The following is a 19,877-nucleotide window of genomic DNA, read 5'->3' on the forward strand; positions in this document are numbered from 1 at the left end:
TTGTGCTGTGCACGAAGCATACCAGGGACTCTGGGTTTGCTGGAAGAGGCCAACCTGGAAGTAGCAATATATTGTATAGCCACCAGGAGGCGACCTAGCTGGTTGTAAAAAAGAACTTGGTTTGTGTAATGTTTTGGAGCAACCACTTGGTGTCGCTAGAGTATTGGGTTCTCCTAGGTATATGTTTTTGTACGTTACCTCTGAACTAAGTGCAGTAAATGTGGCTACTAGCCTTGACTAGACTGAGTCTCAATGCGTCTCTTTGCTATATAGAACAAACACAACAGTGGCGACGAGGATAAAAAGGAATATTATAAAGCGTTGAACTACTTAATACAAGGCAGGTTAACAGGTTAAAAAATACATTTCATTATTCAAATGTCCCCATGATAACTTGTTAAAATTATAATTTACATGTTGTGTTTATTCAGTTAAAACAATAATTTAGATCATTTAGAACATGTTCAAAAGACACTGATACGATATTTGTGGTCCTAAAATTGAGTGTGTATATGGCTGCGGAAGCTAAAGCTTGATTGGAGCACCATAAAGAGGCTGCATGTTTTTTCAGATTCAACTGAGGCCAAGCTGAACCACATCCTGGATCCAGCTCCTCAAAGTAGGGCGGAAATGGATATGGGCCAGGGACTGTGAACGCGCGTTCCAAGAAGCAAAAGAGCTTGTGACATCACCCACGGTCCTAATGCACTACAACCCTTCTATGCCCATCAAGCTAGCATGTGATGCTTCACCGTATGGCATTGGGGCAATGATGTCTCACATTATGGATGACGGCAGTGAATGGCCCAATAGCTTTCGCATCTCGATCCCTAAATACAGCAGAGAAAAACTATGCCCAGATCGACAAAGAGGCACTGGGGGGTGAAGAGGTTTAATCAATACTTGTTTGGACGAGAATTCACCCTCATTACTAACAATCAGCCCCTCATGTCAATTTTCAGCCCTCAAAAAGGGGTTCCAGCGACCACTGCTGCTCATATGCAGCGCTGGGCATTGTCTCTCGGTTGATACCAGTACAAGATAGAGTTCCGGAGGACTGGGGACCATGCAAATGCAGACAGACTGTCACACATGTTCACCTTCAACCAGATTGAAAGCCCACCCGTCACCGCTGAAATGGTACAGGCTGAGACTAGACGTGACAAGACATTGTCCCAGGTTTACTTGGTCACACAAACTGGCTGGACCACAGTCCACAAAACCACCTTAGCTCTTTTCTATCTCTGTAAGAATGAACTTACCTTGAATGCTGGCTTGGGTCATGTGGGGAATAAGGGTTATCATACCTCAGAACCTCAGATCTGGCCATATGGGAGTCATTAAAATGAAGGCACTGGTGAGGAGCTTTGTGTGGTGGCCCGGAATTGACCAAGATGTTGAGCGTATAGTGATGCAATGTTCAGGCTGCCAGCAGGTGCAAAACAAACCAGCACGTTCCCCACTTCACCAATGGGAATGGCCTGCATCTCCACGGCAACGTATTCATGTGGACTTTGCAGGGCCTTTCATGGGCACAAACTTCTTAGTAGTAGTGGATGCATGTTCCAAAAGACCAGAGGTCTTCACCATAAACTCCACCACAGCAAGCCAAACAATCACAGTGCTCAGTGATCTCTTTGCCAGAACTGGAGTTCCAGAGCAAGTCAGTGATAATGGTCCCCAATTCACTAGTGAGGACTTCCACACATTTGGAATCAATGGAATCCGTCATATCACCTCAGCCCCCTGGCATCCAGCAACCAATGGCCAGGCTGAAAGGTTTGTTCAGAATTTAAAACAAGTAGTTTATTATGTTAACAGACACCTCCCTCTTTTTCATTATAATATTTGAACCTTTATAAAAACAGTTTTGCAGAAAGCACTGCTACTTTGCACCAGTAGAGGGTGCTATAACACCAGTGGGTCCAAGCAAACGGCTTCCGCTCTGCTTTGCTCGGCGCATGTTCAGATAATAAACATACCGAGCAGCAGTAGCAGAAGCTAACAGCTCTCGTGTTGTGTGTTTGGATCCACAGGTATGTAAAATGTACTATTTGTACAGTTCTGTTCAGTTCAACTATATAACAACATATAAGCGAAGCTATGAAGTAGAGCTAAGCATTTTATTATGTTTAAATATGTACTTTATTGCCGCGTTCACTTCCGTCCGCAAAAGGTCGGTTAAACAAGAATGAGTGTATATGTGTGTGTGAGCCGTTCCGACCATAAACGTTGCTGGCTAGTAGTTATTGTGTGTTAATACTATTCTGAAAGTAATTGGTATGATATTTGCAATGTTGTATATATGAAATGTGATGTGCACGTTCACACAATGAGCAAACACTAGAAATCAGTGGAGAGAAAAAAACTCCCTCTTAACAGGAAGAAATCTCTGACAGAACCAGACTCAGAGATGTGCGGTCATCTGCCTCGACCGGTTGGGGTGAAAGGAAAATGGGGGACAGCGGAGAGGTGGGGGACAGAAAGGGGGAAGAGAAAGGACAAGAGGGAGATGAGGTAGAGACAGAAGAGAGAGAGAGACCAGGAGCAGATACACAACAACTGTATCAAGTTTATACAGTTAATGATATAGACTTTTAATTATAGCACAATAATAATGGTGATGATATGTATGATATGGATAGCCTCGAAAACTGGATCTGGATCCTGCAACCTGCATGATGAGAATACAGAGAGAGAGAGAGGGAAGGAAGGAAAGACACAAACTAGGGAGAGAAAGAGACAAGGTTAATGACATATAAAAAGTCATATTCATATCCTGAGTGTGAGAGAGTGAATGTGCGTGCACCACAATGTCAAATGTTCTATATAATTAATTTCAAATGTTTAATATTGAAAATGCGTTGTTTATTGTTTATTACAGTTAGTTTAATTGATTGATTAATTCAACAAACACAAACACAACAGTTTGAATGGAAGTCGTTAGAAAAAAATAGCCTTTTCTTCTGACATGATTGATTGCGTCGGTAAAAAAGATTTCTCTCAAATCTATTCTTCTGCAGTCTGATCTGCTGAAGTGCTATTATAGCACAGGAATGATGGTATAATCCACACTGAGGTCCACAACCTAAACTCACATTATTGTAATTTATTCAGGTGATTGTATGTGTTTCAGTTTTGATCAATAAAGAAAAAATCAATACAGCAGAACAAGACCTTCCTCTGAATCTGCAAACACCTCAACATTTGTAAAGTCGGGAAAATCTATGCAATTAAGGCAGGTAATATATGAGCAGCACAGTCTCAGGGAACATTCCAGCAGTTTGACTCAAAGTGCTCGGTGTAAAAATAGAAAGGAACCTCGCGAGTCCTGCAGGGTGAGCAGTGAGTCCACCTGCTGCAGTTCTGTGTCGTCAGCAGCAGATGGATCCTGTTACAGGTGAACTGGTCTGCTGCTGCTTATTGATCTCACAGAAGAATGACCTGAATAAACTGTTCCACCACATTAGCACATGGAGAGAGTTCAGAAAACATCATTTATCTTCAGCTGGAGCGTAGACGCTGACCCTCAGAGCTTTATTTATCATCTCTGTAAAGAAAGAGTCGAGCACTTGTAAACATTAGGTCCAGAATATGACTGCGGTCATCGTTATTCATGATGACACAGAGTTAACAGTTTGTGCTCAGAAGTCATTCTTTCCTTTAAAAAAGTCCTTAACTCATTTAACCTGAGTCTGCAATCCAAGATGGCTGCTCTGAGCATTCAGTGATGTTTTTACTGAAACATTTTAGGACTTCTCTCATATTTGTGTCCATTGTAATAACTTGTGTCTCCTATACATTGGTGTAGACGTGTCTGTTTAGCAGATAACTCACTTTAACGTCTTTGGTGACGCGAGCTAAAACTAGAGCTGCAACTAATGATTGTTTTCATAATCGAATAATTATTTCAGCGCTAGCTAAAACGCTAACATTAACCGCCATTTTGTGACTTGTCAAGTTCTGAATGAATCTAGAACTTTAGTGTGACATCGTTCCCATTTCTGCGAGACAACTGGAACAGATGTTCATCAGTTAATGCTAACACTTTAATCAAATCAGTTGGGATTCAAGCTTAAAGTTAACACAATTAATGCTAACATTTACATTATGTTTTTGTTAAGCACAGCTTAATGCTTACACTCTTACTATTAATGCTAACATTTTACCCATATAAGTGGTGCTATAGGCCAAATGCTAGGTAGCTTACAATTCAAGCTAGCACGTTAAGCAGATCAGTGGTGCTTAATGCTAACACTCAACGATTAATGCTAACATTTTTACACAGATAAGGGGTGCTATAGGCTAAATGCCAGGTCACTTACAAATAAAGCTAACACGTTAAACAAATGAGTGGTGCTTCATGCTAACATGCTTACAATTAATGCCAGAATGTTAAAGAGGTCAATGGTACTTCAAGATAAGTAATAACATGCTTACAACTAATGCTAACATGTCATTAGTTGTTAGGATCAGTGTTTTACACTAAATGCTAACACACTTGTAGTTAATGCTATCATGTTAGTGGCTAGGTGTATCTTTTGAGCAGGTGTATTTGCCATGGTCAAACTCATGCAGCATTTTAGCACATTAGCAGGCTAACATTAGCAGTCAGCACAAAGTACAGTGGACGCTAATGGGATTATCAGTAGTGATGGTGAGATGAAGCCTCATGAGGCATTGAACCACGTGAGCCAATTGGTTCGAGAAAGGGTTCATTTCTTGAAGCTTCATGTGCACACGAAACCACCTACTGGCCAAGTGTATTATCACAGGCAGCTGTATCTGAACCACATAATGTGTGATGCATTGAATTTTTGTGTCTGTTAGAAATGACTATGAATTACAAAAAATGTATGACCAAATAACTTCTGTACATATGTATTTAATACATTTTTTGAATGTATTCTGTGTGTGTAAATCTTCCCAAAATGGTAATATCATAATATGACAGGGTGTGCAATGTTTTTCTGAAAATGGCATGGCCGTAATCAGGCAGAGGACAGTGAAAGTGCTTGTGGAACTAGGAAAACGGCACAGATGTATGCTTGTGTAACTTAACTCCATCCGATATCACCTGTCCTACTCTACTCACTCTCCTAAATCTCTCTCTCTCCCTAAACTCTCCAAACTATGCAAACTCTATCCAAACTCTCAACTGACCGCAACTCTCCTTCAAAAACCCACATTTTGAATGGAGCCTGAGGGTCTATATAGCTGTAAAACCTCGCAGCAAAATCAGAACCACTTCACGAAGCAATCACGTGGTACAGCCGGGCAGCGAGGCTTTGAACGTTATCATTTTTGACTCCTCCCCTAAATGAGGCAAGCCTCAATGTGCGCATCGCGGAAACGCCCCCTCCCCTACTCGGCACACCACCTGTCGGTCAAGACGTCTCCACCTGTATTTATCGTAAATAACTGTGGAGGAACAGGCCACCAAAACCTACTCTCGCGTGTGTTTTCGTAAATGTGTCGTGTGTGTTGACAGGAGGAGCAGCAGCAGCGTAAACTCATGTCACAGTCACGCGTGTCCGTGCTGTGTTTTCAGCGTATGGAGCGCGTCACCGTGAGCTCGCAGCGCGGCCCAAGGTTCCCTCTTTTTGCACCTGTTGAATAAAGATTCATTTCACAGCCTGTGTGTTTTCATTCATTCTCGCCCGCTCTCCTCGTGGTTGGCATATGGCTTCACCCTCCAGACACTAAATTTAGAGCTGCTGCAGCTCTGGATCTGTTAACGTGTGATGTAAAAATAGCAAAGAGGGAAACCTGCTCAGCACAGAGCACACACACACGCACACAGTAAATGTGAAGTAAACACAGTGAGAGGCAGGGATTTATGTCTTTATTGTGAAGTTTAAAAGAAGGCGTGTTCCTGGATACAGCAGGAGGTGTGAACAGGTAAGTCCTGACTGGATTACTCGCCTTTCTACACATGTTTCAACTGAATTTGTACATGTAATTTCTTTAATACTGTGACTTAAACATTTTTTGTGTGGTTTAAAGGGCTATTCTCTAACAAAGGAGTTCCCCACCACTCTCTTGTCAGGTTCAGGCGACAAACCTTGCCTTAACGTTGCCGTGAGAGTCTTAAAGGTCCAGTATGTGACATTTTTGAGGGTTACTTGGCAGAAAGTGAATAAACTATATATAAACATGGTTGTATAATCTATTTGAATGTATTATTTTTCTGGTTTTTGTATACGTTTAATAATACTTTAGGCAACATGAAGCAGAATGAAGTTTGAAGTTTGAAGTTTACGACGTACAGACTGCATTTATACCTCACGTTCCTACGCAAACTTAACTCTCTCACGTCTTTTATTTTTCCAAACATTGAACTAAATTGACTCTTTGAGAATTATCACAATAACAACAGAAGATAACAAGGCGACAAATAGGAACTGTGAGAGCATTATATACGTTAAATATCCACTGGTGACGTGTATGTTAGAGAAAGAGCGTTAGATAACCTCGCCTGTGTCAACATTTCTGTCGTCAAATTCCTCTCCGCTTTCATCCGTCTATATTTTTATCCATTTCCGTTGCTTACGCCCCTTTTTTCCCTCCGTTTGAGACGTTTTTGAGGGCAGTACTGAGGCTTTTTAGGGTTTGGTAATGTTCATCATTTCCGACTACAGCTTCTTCGTAGAGACAACAGCTTCTCCTTCTGTAGGGGTCGCCACAGCGGATGATCCGCATGTTTTATTTGGCAGAGATTTTTATGCCGACTGACCCAACCCTCCCAACGGGTCAATTTAGAGCGTCCCATTAGCACCGAGCAATGGGGATTGTGGTACCTAACTCGGGGTACCCAGGCCTCGACCTAGTAACCCTACAATTACAAGTCTAATTCTACTCCACTTGTCCATGGGATGCCCAGTTTGCAGTCCACGTACAAGTATTTAAATTCAACATGTTCCCTGGTGACACGGTTGTGGTGATTTCTCTGACTTCATAAGTATTAAGAGTTGATGTCACAGCAGTTCTCTTTGGTGACGTCTCGCTCAGACGATGCTGCTGAGCTAAACTACTAAATTTAAACAAAGACAGACGCCGTTAAACCCCCCAGCACATCGTCCAGACAGACGGGGATTAAAGTCTGTGACCCTTACTCTCAGGGTGTCTGACTCTCTGACTTATTTGTTCATAAATTAAAGAACAACATGTGGTTTTTAATGCACATTTCACTCATTTAAGATGAACCATTTTTCAATCCTTTCACCTAATTTCTCTGAAAATCATCTCAGAAAGATAAAAACACTTGAGCCTCAATCGTGTGTTGATATTGAACTTGTTTAATATAAAGTTCTGCGTGGTCTTGCTGTTTTGTGATCATGTTGTGTTTTTCTTCTCTGTTGTTGGCGGTGAGTCATCATCGTATGACACACAATAAATTTCTGTAAGGACCAAATAAACATCTAAACATAGCCGTGTCATGCAGTGTGTAACCTGCAGTATAAAAATAACATGTCGCTGTAGTGTTTCTGTTCTAATGTTGACTCGTGGACAGAGTCTGTGTTCTAAGTGTTTTTATTTATTTTGTTGCAGAATATTATAATAACTATAACTATTTTCACATTTTCCTCCCAAAACATCTCATGTCTGGTTTTGCTGATGGTTTACTGCGTTGCTCTGTGTCTCTCAGGTGATGAGATGTTGTCCAAAAAACAGGAGCGGACGTTTGGCAACGGGCGACTGAGAGATCAGTGGGAGAAGAGAGCGCAGAGTGAGGCGGATCAGTGCAAGCAAGAGGCCGAATTTAAAAAGAAGAGCTCCCTCAAACTGTGAGAACAAATTATGTTGATTTACCAAAAATAATCTTACCATTTTTGTACAAATTAAATACTTTTCATTGAAAACATCATCCAGTGATCTTCAGCAGTAAGATGTACACAACTGGACTTTGTGTGATTCAAGTTTGAAGATGTTTCATCCAAGAGGCTTCTTCAGTTGTCAAAACTGTTCTAAGTGAGTCTAACTCTAACTGAGTTCTAAGAGCTGAAGAAAGTCCCTGAACTGAAGAACATCTCAGAACTAAAGAACATCTCAGAGCTGAAGCACATTTAAGAACTGAAGAACATCTCAGAACTAAAGAACATCTCAGAGCTGAAGCACATTTAAGAATTTAAGAACTAAAGAACATCTCAGAGCTGAAGCACATTTAAGAACTGAAGAACATTTAAGAACTAAAGAACATCTCAGAGCTGAAGCACATTTAAGAACTGAAGAACATCTCAGAAATGAAGAACATTTAAGAACTGAAGAACATCTCAGAACTAAAGAACATCTCACATTTAAGAACTGAAGAACATCTAAGAGCTGAAGAAAGCCTCAGTGATGAAGAACATCCCAGAACTGAAGAACATCTCACAACTGAAAAACATCTCAGAACTGAAGAACATCCCATAAAGTCGGTGAAAATGTTCAGATCTAATAGAAAACACCAGAGATGTGGCCTCAAAAGCTGGTTTGAAACATGAACTGTGTTAAATGTGTGCTGTCACTCAGAAATGAACCCATTAAAATAGCTGTGACTGTTTTCTTGTATCTGCAGACTCTTCTCAAAGTGGAATTATCACCTGACGACTTATACCAATGGAGACCAGGTGTCTGACTTCAGGAGAGTCACTAGCGGTGAAGATGAAGCGGACAAAAACAAGCCAAAGATTAAATTCAAAGTTGTCCCTCCTCCTCCCAAACCCAAACCCGAGCCTCCTCCGCCTCCACCTCCTTCCAGGAGGAGATCTTCTCCCAGACCTCACCGGCAAAAACGGAAAGTTGAGGTGGACGTGTTCCGACTGTGCTGGAAAGATTCCTGGATGAGCACGAAACCTCCAAAGTATCTTTTCCTCAAGGCCAAAGAGCTCAAGGCCAGAATTTTAGAATTCACAACCATAGAGATAAGAAACAGGAGGACGTACAAACCGAAGCTGGACAGATCTGAGGATGAGGTGACACCTGCTGCTGAGGCCTGGAAACGCTCGTGGAAACAGGTACTGAAACTCAGTGTGAGTGAGCGTTAACGGCATACACTCTTTTACAGACTTTCCACAAAGCAGTATTAGAACAAACAACAAGAAATAATCAATTTCATCCAGAATTGCCTGATTGTTGCGTTGTAAAACCATGTTTTGTCTCCATTGGTCTTCTTTCCAGGTGAAGAGTCCAGCGCAGTCGGAGTTTTCTGAGCTGAAACAAAAATTTGAGTGGGAGATTTTGTTTGAAAGAGAGTTACTTTGCGAACCTGAAGTAGAGAAGTATTCTCTCCCTGTGTGGGCTGGTACATGGAAGATAATGAACTTTGTCTTCAGACAGCAGAAGCAGAGCTGGGACTGTGTCTGGCCCGAGTTCCAACAGAGCCTCAGCAACACGTCTGACAAACTGCAGGAGCTGGAGGACGAGGTGACAATCAGCACAATCACAGGTTTCTTGTCTTTTTTTTAGCTGTTACTAAAAATATTTGTTGTGATTGTCGAAAACAGGATGAGCTGACAGACTGGGATGAGTCCTGGAAACTGTCTGGAGCCGATTTTCAAGCAAAAGACGGCGAGACACTGAGCTCCATCTCCACAGTGGAGGCGGGGATTGTAGATTTCTGTCAGCCCGGGTGGAGCAACTCCTGGCTGCTCTCTGCTGCTCCTCCTGATGAAGAGGAAGAGCGACAGAAGAGCTGGACTTCCTGCTGGAGATTCAGGCAGCAGATCAGGTGGGTCACACCCGAGAGGCAGCGACTACATTTACATCCACAGCTAATGTGAGCTGAGGTCGTAGTCCCACTAAGACAAGACCAGCGTGGACATGTGCTGAACGACAAAGTGTATCCATTAGGGCTGTAATCAACCAAAGAAATTCTTGGTCGACTGAAGCCCTGAAATTTCCACTCAAAATCTTTTTTATTGCCATCTATTTTTGTAAAATGCTGCCACACTGTGATGTTAGAGGACGACTGACTGTAGCTCAACATTAAATAAAACCACCGGACGTTCTGTAGTCTTTCTGTCTCCTGTGGGTTGGGCTAATCCGAAATACTTAAAACAAGGGGGGTGTTCTCTGGAGACACGCTGTGATCTGTGGAACAGGGGTGCAAACACTCTGAAAACACCCCCATTAGCACTCCAGATGAAATCAAATTAATCATAGACTGTATGAAATGAACACAGCAAAACGTTGACTTATCAGAATTCGAACCAGAACTTATCGACTGATTAATCGACCAGTCGACCGGGACTTTACAGCCCTAGTGTCCATGCAGAAGTAATCGGACTATGAATGACATTATCCAGGTATGTTAGTCTGACTAAGGTGAGCTCAATTTTGACTAAAATCAGACTTTTAATATAAATGTAAACACACACACGTCATTTAAATATGCAGACATGTAAAAACAATAATCTAGAGTTGCTCAGAAAAAGATGCATTTGCCCCATGTGCCCACTGGGTGGCACTGTGCTGCTAAAACCATTCACAATATTGCTGTGTTGATGTCCTCAGCTTGTGATATTAAGAAAAGGCAGTATGTTAAGTTAAGTTAAGTTAAGATTCAAGCCAGTTTGGTAATTTAGCCTCTGACGTGAACGTGTGACTGAATTTTAGTCAATTTCTACCCAATTTCTCCACTACGTCGTGAGCTGTTTGTCGTGTTATGTACAAGAAGAGCAAATTTCTGTCATGTCACAAATTTCTGGTGGTCTTGGGTTTTACTAACTTTGTCTATGCAAAGAAGCTAATGTTGAAAAAGATATTTTCTAGCATCAAATCAAATATACATTTTTGCCTTTGGTCCAAACTTTGTAAATAGAATTTTTAAGCTAGCGTTAGCGATTGAGAGCTCGTACGGTTTCAAGGTCTTTTCTGATTGGTCGTCAGTGGCTTGTCACAAATTTGATCAGAATCTGTGAAGACTCAAAATAAAACAAAAACTACAACTGTATCCACAGGTGGCGCCGTGGTTCACTCCAGTCGCATCATCACCACAGCGACACGATGATGAGGAGACGCCGGACCGTGAATGTCCTCCTCAGTTCACCGCTGGACGATGACGTGATGGACAGCGTGGTGTGGACAAAGGCCTGGAAGACTCCTAAAGAACTGAGCCAACCAGAGGAGGGGGAGGAGGTGGAGGAGGAGGAAGAGGAAGATGAGGAGGGGGAGGAGGATGAGGAGGGGGAGGGAGGCCTGAAGACCCCAAAGAACTGAGCCAACCAGAGGAGTGGGAGGAGGTGAAGGAGGAGGAAGACGGGAGGGAGGAGGGGGGGGAGGCTGGATGACCCTAAAGAACTGAGCTATTCAGAGGAGGAGGGGAGGAGATGGAGGGAGGAGGAGGGAGAGGATGAGGGGAGGTGGGAGGAGGATGAGGGGAGAAGAGGAGGAGGAGGAGGAGGCCTGGAAGACTCCTAAAGAACTGAGCCAACCAGAGGAGGGGGAGGAGGTGGAGGAGGAGGAAGAGGAAGATGAGGAGGGGGAGGAGGATGAGGATGAAGAAGAAAATGAGCAGGAGGAAGATGAAGGAGTAGAAAAAGATGAGGAAGGGGAGGACGAAGAAGAGGAAGAAGTTGAAGAGGAGATGGACAAAGAAGAGGAGGATGAAGAGGACAAGAGTGATGAAGATGAAGAAAAGGGTGAAGAGCTTGGTAAACAGGAACAGGAAAAGAAATTTAAAGGAGAGGAAAATGAAGAACTTGAGGAGGATGAAGAGGAGGAAGATCTAAAGAGGGAAGGACAGGACAACAGTGTTGATGACAAAGAGAAAGATGAAGAAGCAGATGAGGAGGAGGACAAAGAAGATGAGGTGAGAAGTGAAGAAGATGGAGAGGAGGAGGACCAGGAGGAGGAGGAGGATGACGACGACAAAGACACAGAAGAGAAGGAGAAAGAGGAAGAGAAACACGTAGAGATGAGAAAACATGACAGAGAAGAACAGGATGAGGAACATGATGGTGAGGATGTCATAGACAAGAGCAAAGAAGATGAAGAGAATAAAAATGAGGACGAGGAGGAGGAGGAGGAGGAAGATGAGGAGGAGGAAGAAATAGAAGAGGAAGAGAAAGACCACGAAGGAGATGAAGGAGAACAGCACGATGAAGATGTGGATGAAGTCAAGGAGGACAAAAAGGATGAGGAGGATGAGGATGAAGAAGAAGATGAGGATAAGGCGGTGATGGTGGACACAGAGGAAGACCATGAGAAGATGGAGGAGGAAGAAGCAGAAGAAGCAGAAGAGGAGGAGGAGAAATCACCCAGACCCAACGTCCCGCTACATCTGCAGTTCCACAAACTCCACGCCTCCTTCTCCTCCTGGAGCAGGTCATGGATGGTGGCAGTGGCTCACAGGGGAGGAGATCTGAGTGATTCGGAGGAGCCGGAGGGGGAGGAGCAGGCCGAGTGGTGGTGGGCGTGGAAAGAGTCGTGGAAGATCTGTCGCTGGAAGAAGCCGGAAGAGGACGATGTGACGTGTTTCTCTGCTGAGCACCTGAGTCAGAGACACGCGGGGCTGATGCGTGAAGACGACGGTACGCCCAAGACTGAGTGGACTCGCAGCTGGAGGATGAACAACAGCTGGAAAATGGAAGAAGAAGAAGAACAAGAAAAAGAAGAACAAGAAGAAAATGAAGAAGAAGATGATGAAGAGGATGAGGAAGAAAGATGAAACTTGCTATTAGCTTCAGCTTCAGATAATGAGTTGCAAAGTTAAGGCCAATCCATTGGTTCCTGCATGGAAGAGTTTGCTCAGGTCCTTGTGATGTTGATGTCCCACCCTTTAGCGCATCTGTGTCCAAAGCTAACGTGTGGCTTCATGGACTGTTCACGTCAACTGCACATGAACCAGGAAACACAACGTGGTTTCAGTAAACGTACGTTCACACTGAAAGAAGCGGACGTTCACTGAATGCAGAAGGTCTGGAGACGCCCTTACCCTAACCCTTAAACTTTACCCTTACCCTAACCCTTAAACCTTACCCTTACCCTTATCCTTACCCTTACCCTTTCTTCTGCACACGTGCGATGTGTAACTACTTCCTCTCGCTGCCAATGTAGTGGAACACGACTAAAAACTAAAAATAACATATAAAAATGTGTGTTTTATTTTGCAAAGAAAAAAAAGATGTGATGGCAAAACAGTTACACAGGAAGTAGTGAAACAAAAAGTCAGTGCCTCTTATTTTGAAGGCGAGTGTTTCAGGTGTACGATGTCTCTTAACTGTGCGGTTACACTTCGTACCCGAAAGGATTTTATTTGAAATCCCTGAAAGTGCAGTAAATCCTTTCGACAGAAGTCGTCACACTTCGCAGAATAAATCGTGTTTTCAGTTTCATTTTTGGTGCAAACTGCGTTGTGACAGTCACGTTTGAAAGAAGTCGGCCATCTTGTGCGGCCATTTTTCCTTCAGAAGCCCGAACAGAACGTGTTTAGCATGTTTTGAAGCGTTTCTATGGAAAGCCAATGCTGTCAAAATTGAATTAATCAAGAAGCCCATGTTTTTTTATTTTAAATGAATACACGTGCCAATTACATTACATTAATATTTCTTAGGTCAAATTATTTCAATTTCTTATATGCAAATGAAGGGGGTGTGTTTAGCTCAGAGATTCAGACCAAAGCTTGTAAAGTTTGTAGAAAGTGCAAAGTGAGAAAATGTACATTTGAAAAGTGAGTCTTAATGTTTGTTAAATGGTTTACAGGTTGTTGTTTTTGTTGTTGTAAAGAAACAATGTTTATAATTAAACAACTTTTACTAAAGTGGTGAATTATTGTGTTGTTGTCATTCACTTAGCGTTAATGTCACGACGTGTTTTATGTTTTTACAAGTCCGCTTTGCCAGATTTTCCTGACAAAAATAAACTAGTGTGAAAAATTAAAGCTGTAGTGCGAAACTTTTTAAATATGAACAAATATTTACTCTCGTCAAACCTTTGTTAATGAGTCAATATGTGATAGTTACAGTATACGCTGATGACACTGTTGTTTTTATATATATGTATATATATATATATATATATACATATATATGTATATATATATACATATATATGTATATATATATGTATATGTATATATACATCAGAAACTGGTTTTCTTTATTTAAAAAAACAACACTCAAATCGATGAATTGAGATAGTTGACGATTCATTTAGTAACTGATTCATCAAATAATGTTTGCGGCTCTTTGTAGAAGTGTTTTGTTCTTGTGTCTGTGGAGACACAGGGGATTCCATTTGGATCGGAAGTCGGAATCTGGGAGCGGCGTCACCGTCTGAGTTGAGAAGTCAGAAAAAAAGGACATGTTGCTGTGTGTCAGGTGTGTTTCCTAAATCCACCACCAGATGGAGACATAGTGTCAGTCTGAAGCTGCAACGTCCTCATGTAAACGGTGAGTGAGTGAATTTCTCTGCACTTGCGTGATGTTTGTCAAAGATCAAACATTTTTAAATGTTTTTATTAATCGTATTTTGTTTGCTATAATTCAATTTTACTTTTTGAAGATTTGAGTTCCAACTACAAATGGAATGAAAATGGATTTTTATTTAAATAATCAAGTTTTTATTGAATCAAATTGTTAGAAAAAGTATATGTTATGTGTGTTTAAATAAAATTTAAAGTTTAAATAAATATGCCTCTTTAGGACCTTGTCAGGAGCACTAGTCCTCATGGAGACCAAAACCTGGTCCTAATGAGTTGGAACCTCATTTCTGAGGAACTGGTTTAGGAGTTCAGGACTTAGATTTGAATTGTGGTTATAGTTAAGGTTAGTGATGAGACTTTGTTTAGTGTGTGTGTGTGTGTACAGGTATTACTAATGTTGTGTTTACACACCCACATTATAGAGACGACATTTAAAGGTGAAGACATGTTTTAAGGTCAGGGTTAGAGTAAGTCTCCGGGAAATTAATGTAAGTCAATGCAATGTCCTCTATCCCTCTGTCTCTCTCTCTCTGTCTCCCCCCCTCTCTCTCTGTCTCTCTCTCTCTCCTGCTGTGTATTAGCATGAGCTCAGACTTCATTGTTTTTCTCCACTGATACAAAAATCACCATTTCCACCTCTGATTGTTCCTGTGTGGTCAAAGCAGAGGCAGATTAACACACACACAGCTGGGTGTGTGTGTGTGTGTGTGTGTGTGTGTGTGTGTGTGCGAGCGAGTGTGTGTGAGACAGGGTTTTAGTCCTGATTTTTTTTACCAAAGTTTAAAAGTAAAGATAAAGAAAAAAAGAGCATTTTTTTCTGATGTTTTCACCGATGAAGCAGCAGCTGCTGATTCTTCAGCACATTTAGTGAATAAAATGGAAAAAAACAACAAATTAAACCTGAAACCTCGAATAAATGAGAAAGAAAATCATATTAAACCTTGTTAAAATTTAAAAAATATATCAAAAGTGATTAATTTATTTATTTATTAAAAAGTTGAAAGTATATTTTACAGAATTTGTTGTGAAAAGTAAACTTTTAATGACAGAAAATATTTTGATAAAGAAGAATATTCTTTTACAAATAGATTTATCTATTGTCCCAAATGTTATTTGTAGTTGTTTTTTAAATGTAATCGTTATTTTATTTTGAAGTTTTTCTGACTTTAAAGAAATTTCTTGTTTTTTGTAAAAATAAATAAATAAAAATTTAATAATTGAATAATTTAATGTCATCACATTTTTAAAACTTTAAACTCGTGTCATGAAGAGAATGGCACAGAATATAAAGTTTCCTTGTTTCCTGTGATGAAGAAAGTGACGAAGAAGAGTGAGACTCATTAACAAGTGAATGAGTGAGTGAGTTCATATACATGTGTAAGAGAGAGAGAGAGGGGGGTCTATTTCTTTTTTCTTTCAAATTTTCATTTACTTCCTGTTTTCACACTGAAAGTTTCCCCTCACACACACACACACACACACACACACTTATTTAAATATTTAATACAAATTAATATTTTTTGTTTTTCAGAATTTACTTACATTTTTCACTGTTTTCAGTATTTATGTGTGTGGATTCAATCCACACGTACAGAGCCAGACGGAAACCGTGGGCGTGTCTTCGCCGACTCCACCCCACCCCATGCTGAATGAGAGTCACCTGGAGGAGAGAGAGAGAGAGAGAGACAGAGATCATTCGTTCATGTGGATTCACCCTCAGTGAGCTGAGCTGCAGAGTTTTAACGTTTTCATTTCAACAGTTTTTTAAGGGAACATTCTGTGGATTATAAAATGAAGTGGACTCAACTGCTCAGGTGAGTGAGTGAGTGAGTGAGCGAGTGAAGAGACACTCACATTTGAGCTTATTTTTGTAAATAAAGAGGAATTGTTTTTTGTTTTTCTTCAGGTTTGTGCTGTTTTCACTCGTGTGTCTGCGCTCTGCCGCTGCCGCTGCTGCTGCTGCGCTGCTGCTGCTGCTGCCGCTGCTGCTGCTGCTGCTGCTGCTCCTGCTGCTGCTGCTGCTGCTGCTCCTGCTGCTGCTGCTGCTGCTGCTGCTGCTGCTCCTGCTGCTGCTGCTGCTGCTGCTGCTGCTGCTGCTGCTGCTGCTCCTGCTGCTGCTGCTGCTCCTGCTCCTCCTGCTGCTGCTGCTGCTCCTGCTGCTGCTGCTGCTGCTGCTTCAGGTCACTTCATCACACATTTCTACTGGTTTTTCACTCTGTTGTTGTGTGTTTTTTGTGTGATTCATCACAGTTTACAGCAGCTCTGCAGTCGCACACGATATCTGCCGTGTTCTGCACTATAAAAAATATGTATGTAAAAAACAGAAATATGAAAGTGAGCTCTCATTTAATGCAGTTTCTTTTGTTTTTCACGTTTTCATAGAAACTGTAAAGAATTAAAAAGTTTAAAGAAGGAAAAAAGTGAGACTTTATAAGGTGTAAATTTGTAATATTATTGTGTTTATTTGGTTTTTCAGGCTGTGAAGGCGAGGGTTGTCGTGGACGACAGTCTGCTCTTTCCTCTTCTTCTGTGGTGAAATCTAAGTCCTCTCAGGACTTCCTGGGTCAGTTGGCTCAGGTCAACTCCCCGAATCCTGGGGAGCGTAAACACCGCGACGCCGGCGGCGTCCTGCCCTTCATCGGCCTCACGGGCAGTAAGTTGTACACACACAAAAACCAGTCAATACTTTTAAAAATACACAGAATTATATCGATATTGGCAAACTGCTGCCTGCTTGACTCGCAGTCTAGCGCCCTCTACAGATATAATATCACTTTGTTTATTTATTTTATTTTATCAAATGTTTGCTGCAACACAGGTTTGAAAAATATTAACATTAATTTCACGACAGAACAACAAAAATGAGCTAAATATCAGAGTCAGTTATCGGCCCATTATCCTAATATATCAGAATTGAATCAGCAAAAATTCATTTTTCATTTCGATTTCACCAAACTCTCTGACACTTTTCTAAAAACTCTAACGAGTATTTTTAACCTTAGTTTTAGTAAAATACGACAAATGAAAGTGGTCAAAATTCACGTTGAATATAATTTCACGTTATTCAGCATTAATTCAGTATTAGAAAAAGTGATGAGAGAGTTGGAAAAACAGCTTTTATTTAATGTTTTTTTTAAATTCAATGTCATTTTCACAATATTTACTTAATAAACACTGGGAAAAAGTATCATTTAAAATAGTTCTTCAATGTAAAACAGTAAAAATTTCAGGTTAAAAAAGAAACACAGAAGTTGGACGTAGAGAAAATGTTATAACGTTATATCGTCCGAAGCATTATCCCGATCTATCGGAATATCTGCAAAAAAAGTCCAATAGAGAGTTGGAAAAACTTGTTTATTAAAAGTCGTCTCACTATATTTACTCAATTAAAACAGAACAAGATATTTAAGGAAAAGAAGAGGAAAACCCAGAGTTCTGTGTGAAACATTAACTCCACTGAAAGTTTCACTTTAGTTTTCGTGTTTCTTTGTTACTTTCTCGTGTTTGCTGCGACTCTCGTCGCTGTTTGTCTGCTGATGTGAAGCAGAGGAGGAGGAGGAGGAGGAGGAGGAGGAGGACAGGAATGTGTCGCCAGATGGAGAGCCTGGTTTATCTCAGCTGATACAGATATACACGAGTGTGTGTGTGTGTGAGGGTCAACCTGAGGCTCTCGGGTCAGTGTACGTGCAGGAAAATGGACAGGAGAAAATAAATAGTTAAAAAACCATAAAACCTTTATTTACAGATGTAAAAAATAATATTTAAAGAGAAAGTAGAAAACTATAAATCTGCTCTTCAAAGTAAGTTTGTCATAATATCAGCTGTTTGATGTGAAATGACGATGTTCGTCTTTAAACTAAAAATATTCCAAACAAAACAAGATTTTGACATTTGGAAACACGTGTTTTGTACATAATTTCAACCTGTGACAATTCAGTCAAAATCAAATCAAGTTTTTATTTGCACAGATCGAGCCCCTAAAAACGCTTAATGTCAAATCTTTATACTTAAGTATCAAAGCCTTTGTGGTTCAAAAATAATTTGACAAATTTGATCCTTTTTAGTCTAAAATTTCACTTGAAATAAACAGATGAAACTATTTAACAAAAAAACCTACATTTTCTTTGAAAATCAAAGCTTTTTCAGGTCAAATTTGACCCCATTTATCTGTTGAAAGTGATTTTAAACTCATTTTAAAACGATTTTTTATCTTTTAATCGTACGTTTAATACAAATATTTGTCAATTCTTTCATATTCTGCGGCCAAAACTGAAGGAAATGATCGTGTTTTTGCGGCTCTGATGCTGCTGATGATGATGCTGATGCTGATGATGATGATGATGTTTTCCTGCAGGTTCTGAACAGAGTCGCAGCTGCTGTAAAAATGGAGGCACGTGTATCCTGGGCAGTTTCTGCGCCTGCCCGCCGTTCTTCAGCGGACGCAGCTGCGAGTACAACCAGCACGTCAGGTGAGAGTGATCACGTGACTTTGTTCTGTCACACCGAGAGTTTGGTTGATTTTGTGTTAAAGTTTTTGTTTCGTTCGTTTAAATGACGTCACTCCGTGTTCCGACTGCTGGTGTAAATGGAACGCGCCATTCACCAGCTGGTTTGTTTGTTTCCATGGAAACGCCTCGGGCCTGATTCTGCGCTGTTTTCACGCTTGTTCTTCGTGTTTTCCACTTTCGCAGGAACTGCGGTTCGATTCCTCACGGCGTGTGGGTCAGGAAAGGCTGCTCTTACTGCCGCTGTGGTTACGGCGTCCTGCACTGTTTCCCCAACGTCTTCCACAAAGACTGTGGTGAGACACACGCACACACACACACACACACACACACACACAGAGTTCTTTTAACTTTCAGACACAGGTGTGGACGAGCCGTCCTCACCCGGCACTCAGGCGTCTTTTCAGACTCGTGTCGTTCACACTTTTCACACTGAAGCCGCCCTGGTGTTCACACAGCAAGCCCCGCCCACCCATCTGCAATTCAAAGAAGGAGAAGCATTGTTGTTGTTGACGACGACAGTGACTCCTGCTTCACCCACAGCAGCGACACATGCTTTTCTTTATGTTTCAAAGCTTTTATCTAAAGCGGTGACTTCCAAGGTGTGACCCACGACCCTCTGGTGGACCATTCAGGTACTGCAGGTGGTCTGCGACAGGTCATAAAAGCCTGAACCTTTCAGATACTTGCAAAATATATAGATTCCTATTTAAAATGGTTATAGCTTTAGACATTCATAAATGTCACAGACCTAAAATTAGAAGAAAAAAAACCTTTCAGCTGCTTCACAAAATGAATAAACTCATCAACTAATTGTAAAGAAAACAAAGCGTAAATTATGAATTACATCTACTTACTTTGTTCAAGGCATTCTTAAATTCTTAAAAGTCTAATCTCACTGTTAGACTTTTGTAAAACACTCACTCTCTCACACCAAACCTCATAGAGAAAACCAGAGGTTTTAACAT

The 19,877-nt window shown here is 41.1% G+C and overlaps 1 protein-coding gene across 1 annotated transcript in view; it reads left to right on the plus strand.

Moving 5' to 3' along the window:
• Positions 1-5,740: 5,740 nt before the first annotated feature.
• tdgf1 (teratocarcinoma-derived growth factor 1) overlaps positions 5,741-19,877 on the plus strand; it is a 15,214-nt gene continuing 1,077 nt past the window's right edge. Inside the window, exons 1-10 of the mRNA XM_044012938.1 lie at positions 5,741-5,901; positions 7,649-7,787; positions 8,558-8,996; positions 9,160-9,405; positions 9,486-9,709; positions 10,941-11,118; positions 12,269-12,512; positions 16,881-17,057; positions 18,759-18,873; positions 19,096-19,205. Coding sequence (XP_043868873.1) covers positions 7,657-7,787; positions 8,558-8,996; positions 9,160-9,405; positions 9,486-9,709; positions 10,941-11,118; positions 12,269-12,512; positions 16,881-17,057; positions 18,759-18,873; positions 19,096-19,205 — 1,864 coding nt within the window. The 5' untranslated portion in view covers positions 5,741-5,901; positions 7,649-7,656. The remainder of the gene's footprint in view (positions 5,902-7,648; positions 7,788-8,557; positions 8,997-9,159; positions 9,406-9,485; positions 9,710-10,940; positions 11,119-12,268; positions 12,513-16,880; positions 17,058-18,758; positions 18,874-19,095; positions 19,206-19,877) is intronic.

The sequence above is a fragment of the Solea senegalensis genome, linkage group LG21 (assembly GCF_019176455.1).
Source record: "Solea senegalensis isolate Sse05_10M linkage group LG21, IFAPA_SoseM_1, whole genome shotgun sequence".
In the NCBI taxonomy this organism is placed as follows: domain Eukaryota; kingdom Metazoa; phylum Chordata; class Actinopteri; order Pleuronectiformes; family Soleidae; genus Solea; species Solea senegalensis.